The sequence below is a fragment of the Callospermophilus lateralis genome, chromosome 11 (assembly GCF_048772815.1).
Source record: "Callospermophilus lateralis isolate mCalLat2 chromosome 11, mCalLat2.hap1, whole genome shotgun sequence".
Lineage (NCBI taxonomy): Eukaryota > Metazoa > Chordata > Mammalia > Rodentia > Sciuridae > Callospermophilus > Callospermophilus lateralis.
Genome location: NC_135315.1, coordinates 2,628,508 through 2,636,358, shown reverse-complemented (window position 1 = coordinate 2,636,358; position 7,851 = coordinate 2,628,508). Strand labels below are relative to the sequence as shown.

Genomic DNA, 7,851 nt, shown 5'->3' with positions numbered 1-7,851 from the left:
CCGCGCTCCCACTCCGCTCCCCAGCCCCAGCCGCGCCCCCGACAGCGAACAACACTCCCGCCTGCTGCCGTGCGGACCCCAGTCGGGGTCCAGGCCCAGCCCGCCACGAACAATGCGCGCCCCGCCCCGCGCGCCCATTGGCCGGGCCCGATTGGGCTGCGCGCGGGGCGGCGGGCGGCTCGGCGCGCGTGCGCGGGGCGGGGCGCGGGCGGGGGCGGTGCTTTGTGTGCGGCGGCGGGCGCGGGGCGCTGGGCGCGGGGCCGCGGGCGGGCGGCGGCATGGAGGAGCTGAGCAGCGTGGGCGAGCAGGTCTTCGCCGCCGAGTGTATCCTGAGCAAGCGGCTCCGCAAGGTGCGTGCAACCCCGCCCGCCGCCGCCCGGCCCGCCCTGGCGTCCGGCTCACCGCCTGCTCTTCTCTCCCCGCAGGGCAAGCTGGAGTACCTGGTCAAGTGGCGCGGCTGGTCCTCCAAGTGAGTCCCACGATGCGGGCCCGCCTTCCCGCGCTCGCCACCTCGCCGGGGGTGGGGGCGGCCTGGGGACCCTCGGTCGCGCCGTCTAGGGAGCGGGGCGTTCACGAGCGAGGCGGGAAGTTCGCGGGGTCCCCGAGCGTTCCGCGGGTGGGGGCGCCAGCCGGGCCTGGGGCCGCCCTTTGTTTACGAGCCCGCGGGGAGCGGAGCTGGCGGCTTCCCTCCCCGTAGCCCCCTGCGGCCCTCCTCCGCTGCGCCGCGCGCTCCCCGGGGCCCATTTGTTGCTTTCACCCCCGCCCGGCTCACCGCTTCCTGGCCTGGCGGGGCAGGCGCGGGACGCGAGCCCCCCTCCTCCTATCCATATTTCCCCCCGCTGTAACCTGAGCTTCCTATTGATGGATGTAGGATTCCCCCCTCCCCCTTTCTTTCTTTTAATGGAAGGGAGGGGACTTAAAGTCCCCTGAAGCTGCCTCCGCAGCTGCTCCGCACCCCTTTTTACCCTGACTACCCTTTCTTTGCTCCAACTCCGGTGCTTGGCCCCCGCTGACTGGGGCGCCAGCCACATTGTTCCGTCTGGGCTGTCTGTGCCCCTCAGCCTCCCCCTCCCTGCGTCCTGGACCTGCCTTCCCTTCCCTCCCTGGCTCCGGGCCAGGGTTTGGGGGATTCCCTTTCTGCAACTTTGCGGTTTCGGAGAGGGGGGTTTGTTTTCCTCCCAGGCGCAGACTTGGAGTCCTTGGAGTCCTCCTGTGGCCTTTTTAATTGAGGGCTTGAAGTGGCAGTTTCTCTGTGGATTTGAGGTCAGGGCACTGGCCTCAAGGACCTCCAGCATCTGGGTTGGGCCTTTTAAGGGCCACTGAGCCAAGGTGTCCTTGCGTCCAGTTGTGCTAGGGGAGCAGTGGTGACCCAGGCAGGCCTGGGTCTCTGACACCAACCTACTGTTTGCTTTTCCAGACATAACAGCTGGGAGCCAGAGGAGAACATCCTGGACCCACGGCTGCTCCTGGCCTTCCAGAAGAAGTGAGACCAGTAACTGTACAGGAGGGGGGGAGAGTTGGGGCCAGTGGCCCCCTAGAGCGCTTGGGCTGGGCTGGTTTTAGGTCTCATAGCAAGACAGTCCCCAGGTCTCTTGTGCCATCTCCTTGGCTGTCTGTAAAAGCAAAGCATCCATGGTCCCCAGCCAGCACTCTCCCTATCTGAGGAGTCCCTAGGAAGTGCTGCTTTGGTCTCTGGTGGACAGACTGGCAACAGCTTACCTCCTCTGTTCTTTCATGCAAAGGTTCTGCTTTCATTTGAGCTTTTTGTAATTTGTGGACTGCACTAATAAGAACCAGGGCCACAGGTTTGCTGCAAAACTTCAGGCCTGTCCTCTTGCGCCTACAGAAGTGTCCACTGGGCAGAAGAAGGCTCAGGCAGTGAGCTGACGTCACAACACAGTTTCACCTGTTGTGTCCAGAGCAATACGTTAACTTTGCTCTGACCTGCCAAACAGTACTGAGGTGGAACTCGTCTGCAGGCTTGGGCTGGATTTGCTTATGTAATTCTAGATGTCATTTCCACCGATAGGTAGGAGACCTGGGTTAAGAGACAGGCCTCCATGAGGTGCTCTAGAGGAAGGGTGGTGAGGGAAGGCAGTGGTACCCACTCCTCCAGGTGTGAACACCATGTGGTAGCAAATTGTGGGTGGCAGCCCGATGGCTTCCCCCTTATAGGAGCTTCCTGTGTCCAGAGGCAGATGATTTGGTGCTCAAAGCCTCCCAGCGGGGTCACTCTGACAGGCTAGTTCTCAGGTCATCCAAGCTGTGTTCACATCACAATGTAGCAGATAGGTTTTTGCATGGCCAGAGAAAGTAGATGCAGGTGCTTGCTTTGGAAAATCTGGTATCAGCAATCTCATTACCTTCTATTTAGCTCATAACTTGGTCCTGTGAACCTCAAGGAGGTCAGCTTGACACATTGCAGGACCTTAGTTCATTTTTTTGCCTTTGAGGTGGCCACCTTGGGTGAGGTGCTGTGGCATCCTTCTGTAGTCTCACCACTCTGAAGGCAGGGACAGGAGGATCACTTGAACCCAGGAATTTAAGACCAGCCCAGGTAAAAAAAAAAATGACCGTGTCCTAGGACTGAGTGTCCCTCTGTGGTACAGAGCTTGCCTGGCATGTTTGATCCCAGCACCACAAAGACAGCAGACAGCATTCCAGCTGTTGAGCGGCACATGTCCTCGACCTAGCTTTTGGTTAAACAGACAAGAGCCAAAATATCTGAGAGTTTCGAGAGTTTTTAAACCGTGGATGGCTAGGATCACATCGTGGAAGAAATAAAACCAGGAAGGTGGGCCTTGCCTGGAAGTGCTAATCAGATTCTGTGGGGGGTCACCTTCCAGGCCCATTATCTATTTTATTTTTTACATAATATCTATATTTTTATGTGGTGCTGAGGATCAAACCCAGGGCCTCACACAGGCTAGGCAAGCGCTCTACCACTCAGCCCCGGCCCCAGCCCTGTTTGTTTAACTACTGGAATCTTCTCCAGGTCAGGCCCCTTCCTCTGGGGTGGTCTGAAGTATGAGCTTCGGCGGGGGCTGGTGGCCATGCTCTGGGGAGTGCTTCCTGACCCCTGAGGCAGGAGGGCTGCAGGAGGTGCAGGCTTTGAGCCCTCGCTACTGCTTCACCAATGAGCACTTCCGTTACTTCTGTCAAGAGCAAGTGGCTAGAGAGGAGAACTCAGGAGAGCCTGGCCAGCAAACTGGCCCTGGGGAACATTCTCAGGCAGAGGTAGGACTTTGATGGTGGGGGCATTTTTTGCTGTCTCCTTGCCTTGGTCTTTCTTCTATTAAAATGAGAGTTTGCACCACATGCCCCAAATGCTGCTTCCCGTTAGCCAAGCTGGATTTTTGCAAGACATTCCACCTGCAGAAAGTTTGTAGGCGTAAACCAGAGTTGTGCCTGTCCTCGCTTTGCTTGGGTCTCTTCCACTTGTCTTAGCCAGATGCCAGTGAGCTGGCGTTCCTGTGGAGATAAAGATGACCCTTGCCACACCAAAAAAAAAATGAGGTCTAGACCTTTGCTGTGGGCATTTGATGGACACAGTGCAACTTTGCAGCAAAATAGTCAACAAGCTGCCACAGACCAGAGCAGCAGAGAACCTCAGGGGCCACGTGAGGTGTTAGAAGCCGTGGGGCTCCTGTGTGTTAGGAGAGGTTGTGAGCAATGCCTTTCCACGCTGATCAGTGTGTGTCTTCAGGGAACACGAGAAGGAGATACAGAACCGAAAGAGGGGGAAGAGGCCCAGGGGTAGGCCCAGGAAGCACACGGTCACGTCGTCCTGCAGCCGTCGCTCCAAGCTCAAGGTGAGTGTGCGCCTTACCTGCTGACCCTACTTGACTCTTCACCTTCTAAGACCTCTTTGGGCAGAGGAAAGATTCCAGGGCTCTTGGGTGGGGACGTTACTTCTGCAGAAATTTTCCTCTGCTCAGAAGGCGGAATCCCCCTGTGTACTGCCTCCAAGCCTCTGAGTAGGGGCACTAGCAAGTCACAGAGTCCTGCCTCTCCTTCCACCCTGTTGGCATCCTGCAGGGCCAAGCCTCCTGACCCTGTTTCTCTGGGCTTCTGTACATTTTTTCTGGGTAGCAGGGTCAAACTTGGCCACTGCCTGCGATTCCCTCTTGCTCCCGGGGGCTTATCATCAAGAACCAGAAAAGAATGGGAAGCATACATATGGTAGGTGCTCAGAGCTTTACCACGTAGATATGGACCAACAGGGTGATTAGTCAGGCCCATTCCATACCCAGCCCTGAGTCCACCTTAAATCAAGGTAGCCAGGAAACACAGGGCTGGCTGAAGGCCCAGGAGCCAGCAGGAGGACAGGGGGCCATGAGTGCTGGTATCTTGGGAATGTCCTGTCATTCCTCCCCTCCCTGCCATGATGCCACAGCAAGGTGGGCTTCCCCACGCCACAGGCATGCGTGCACTAGAGTCCCTAACATCACCCCTCCACTCCCAACAAACCAGAGGCGAGACAGGAGGGGAGTCCGGCCTTGGTCTGGATGTGTCTTTGATTGTCTTCTCGATGAACTGCTGTAGACCCTGGCATGCCTTGGCCAGGAGCTCGGTCACTTCCAGGGGACTGTGGATCCCTACTTGGAATCTTGCTGACTGGTCTGCCTGGGTGGGGTTCATTTGTCTTTCAAATCTTCCTCTCCAGCAGGACAGTGCAGGCTACAGAAGCCTGTGGACTGTAAAAGGCTTTCTTTGGAGTGAGGAGACTGGGGTGTCCGCTGAGGAGACCCTCCAGGTCTGACAGGCTCAGTTCCTGTTCAGATCAGAAGAGCTTTGCTACGGGGAAACAAGAGCAGGAAACCCATCTCCCTAACCACCTTAGAAGATTCTGCCCAGCAGGCAGCAGGGGACTTAAGAAACAGGGGGACATACTTTGGCATTTGGGATGACATTCAGAAGAGGAGGAGGGGGTGGTGTGTTGACCTGTGCACTAGTATGCTCTGAGGGGTCAGATTTGGAAATAGGGCGATTGGAGCGGGAATCTGCTTGGTTCTGATCGAAGCCCTTGGGCTCTAAGGCTCAGCCCTCTAACACAGTGGCTTGTGCCATTCTGGGTACAATACCCTTTTTGACTTGTCTGCCAGATAGCTAAAGCAAAACTTGTGTCCCTTAAAAGCCAGGAGTGTGTGGGAAGTTCTGTGCTGTATCCTCGTTACTCTGAGTTAATTTTACAAACAACCTGTTTTGTTTTTTTCCTACTCTGCCTTTAATTTTACATTTCATGTAAAGCCTGTTACATCTTTTGGGGACCACTTGCTGAGCGGTCACTTCTCCTTGGTCTGGGAAGCCACAGAGTTGCTGGCTGCAGATGCTGATGTCCCTTGAGGAAGCCTGGTGCTCTGACCCTGGGACCAGGCAGCAGAGAAATGACTCCCCCTCTTGTCTTCCCAGGAACCCGATGAACCCTCCAAATCCAAGTCCAGCAGTTCCTCCTCTTCCTCCACGTCATCTTCGTCTTCCTCAGATGAAGATGACGACAGTGACTTAGATGCCAAAAGGGGTCCCCGAGGCCGTGAGACCCACCCAGTGCCTCAGAAGAAGGCCCAGATCCTGGTGGCCAAGCCCGAGCTCAAGGATCCCATCCGTAAGAAGCGGGGACGCAAACCCCTGCCCCCGGAGCAGAAGGCGGCCCGGCGGCCTGTGAGCCTGGCCAAGGTGCTGAAGACTGCCCGAAAGGAGCTGGGGGCCCCAGCCAGCAAGCTGTCCCCTCCGCTCAGCGCCCCTGTGGCGGGCCTAGCGGCCCTAAAGGCCCATGCCAAAGAGACCTGTGGCGGCCCCAGCACCATGACCACCCCGGAGAACCTGGCCAGCCTGATGAAGGGCGTGACGGGCAGCCCCAGCCGTGGCGCCATCAGCTGGCAGAGCTCCATTGTGCACTACATGAACCGCGTGGGCCAGAGCCAGGCCCAGGCGGCCAGCAGACTGGCACTCAAGACCCAGGCCTCCAGCAAGTGCGCCCTGGGGCTGGACCTAAAGATGAGGACGCAGAAAGGGGAGCTGGGGGTGAGCCCCCCAGGAATCAAAGTCCAAAAGGCCCCCAGCAGTGGAGCTGGGGGGCAGAAAGGGAGCAGCGCAGGGGAAGGACCCCACACCCATGGCAGCAGCAAGGTCCCCGCCGGGTGCCCAGGCTCCCAGCTGGCACCCACCCAGGAGCGGAGCTTGCAGGTCTTGGACTTACAGAGTGTCAAGAACGGCATCCCTGGAGTGGGCCTGCTTGCCCGCCATGCCACAGCCTCCAAGGCCATGCCTGCACCCAACCCAGGCACAGGGAAGGGCACTGGGGGTGGCCCCAGTGCTGGGAGTGCAGCCGGCATGCCCACTGAGGCGGGCAAAGGGGAGAAGCTGGCCTCCAGAGCAGCAGCACTACCCACCCCTTCAGGCAAGAGGGAGAACATCAAGAACAGCTCTGCCCCCGGTGGGCAGGACAGCCACGCAGCCCCCGGAGAAGTCCGCAAGGCCACCATGCTGTCGGAGATGAGCACTGGTGAGGAGAACAGCAGCTCAGACTCGGACCCTGACTCGGCCTCGGTGCCAGGTGCTGGGCAGAGTCTGTCGGTGTCCGTCCAGACCAGCCAGGACTGGAAACCTACCCGCAGCCTCATCGAGCACGTGTTTGTCACTGATGTCACAGCCAACCTCATCACTGTCACGGTGAAGGAGTCCCCCACCAGCGTGGGCTTCTTCAACCTGAGACATTACTGAGGCCCTGGGCCACCCTTACCCAGAGCTCCCACCCACCCAGGCTGTCCCCTCATTACTGAGGCTGACCCCTTCTCCCTCTTTGCCTTTGGTGAAGTGTGGCCTGCCACCCCACAGCTAAGGGGAGGTCTGTAGGGGTCTCCTGCACCACCGGCTTGAAGACCTCCCTCCAGACCCTGCCCTGGGGCTTAGGGCTGCCTCCTTGCCTTGCTGGGGCCTGGCTTCCCTGTGTCCTACCTCTTCAGGCCTCCCTCACTCCCATTGCCTCAGGAAGTCCAAGGGCCCTGGGGCTCAGGCCCCTGCCTGCTCACTGCAGGTCTCCACATGAATTTGGGTGCCCCTTCCTAGCCTGAAGTGACAGCACTCAGACCTGCCTTGTTCCCAGGGAAGGGTCAGAGGGGGAGCTTCTGGCACAGCTCACTGTTCCCCCACAGGGGTGGGCAAAGTAGAGTGGGGTGGGGGGCCTGGGCATCCTTAGGCCTGGCTCCAGCCTTCAGAAGATCAAATAGGGCAGAGAAGGGGCCTGTGGGCAGGAACCCCAGCCAGAGCTGTGCCTGAGCCTCTAAGGACAAGGTGGAGACCCTGCCCCAGGGACTGAAAGGACAGGGTCAGAAAGCAAGGTCAGGAACCCCAAAGACGTTGGATTTAGCACCCTCTGACCCTGATTCCGAGTAACATCTTAAGCCCGAGTTGGCCTCTGGAGTCCAGCAAGGGTCCAGGTACATCTGAGGATCCTCCAGGAGTCTGAACCAGATGGACTGCTGCCTCCTGCCAGCCTGTGCCTCAGGGTCCTCTAGAGTACACCTGAGTTCCCAGGGTTGGAGCTGGGGGAGGGGACAGACACGGGCCAGGAAGCTGGGACTAAGAGTTGGGCCAATAGGCTTTATGCAGGGGGGGGGGGCTTAGCAGACAGCTGGATTCACCAGCCTAGGCCTGTGGCCCATGGACTGGCTGCCAGCCACAGGACAATGGGGAATGCAAATGTTTGCCCCAAGTCCATGGCCCTGACCCAGTGGACAGGCCACTCCTCAGGTGCCACTTTCCCTGACAATCCCCCCACACACAGACATATCTTTGGGGGTTCCATATTCTGCTTCCCACTTGAGAAGCAATCTCCCAGTGCCATTGTGG

General features: G+C 58.5%; 1 protein-coding gene across 1 annotated transcript; it reads left to right on the top strand.

The window, feature by feature from the left end:
• Positions 1-270: 270 nt before the first annotated feature.
• On the top strand, positions 271-7,129 carry Cbx2 (chromobox 2). The gene is made up of 5 exons (XM_076870711.2): positions 271-350; positions 426-469; positions 1,418-1,483; positions 3,707-3,812; positions 5,413-7,129. Exons 1-5 carry the CDS (start codon positions 279-281, stop codon positions 6,721-6,723), a joined length of 1,599 nt encoding a protein of 532 aa, XP_076726826.2. The 5' UTR covers positions 271-278; the 3' UTR covers positions 6,724-7,129.
• Positions 7,130-7,851: the final 722 nt, after the last annotated feature.

What these genes read in the sequence shown, in the direction of transcription:
- Cbx2 (XM_076870711.2), top strand. Translation starts at nt 279, where the DNA reads ATGGAGGAGCTGAGCAGCGTGGGCGAGCAGGTCTTCGCCGCCGAGTGT. An exon ending in CTCCTGGCCTTCCAGAAGAA is followed by an intron (nt 1,484 to 3,706) that starts GTGAGACCAGTA and finishes GTGTGTCTTCAG; the next exon opens with GGAACACGAGAAGGAGATAC. An exon ending in GCCGTCGCTCCAAGCTCAAG is followed by an intron (nt 3,813 to 5,412) that starts GTGAGTGTGCGC and finishes TTGTCTTCCCAG; the next exon opens with GAACCCGATGAACCCTCCAA.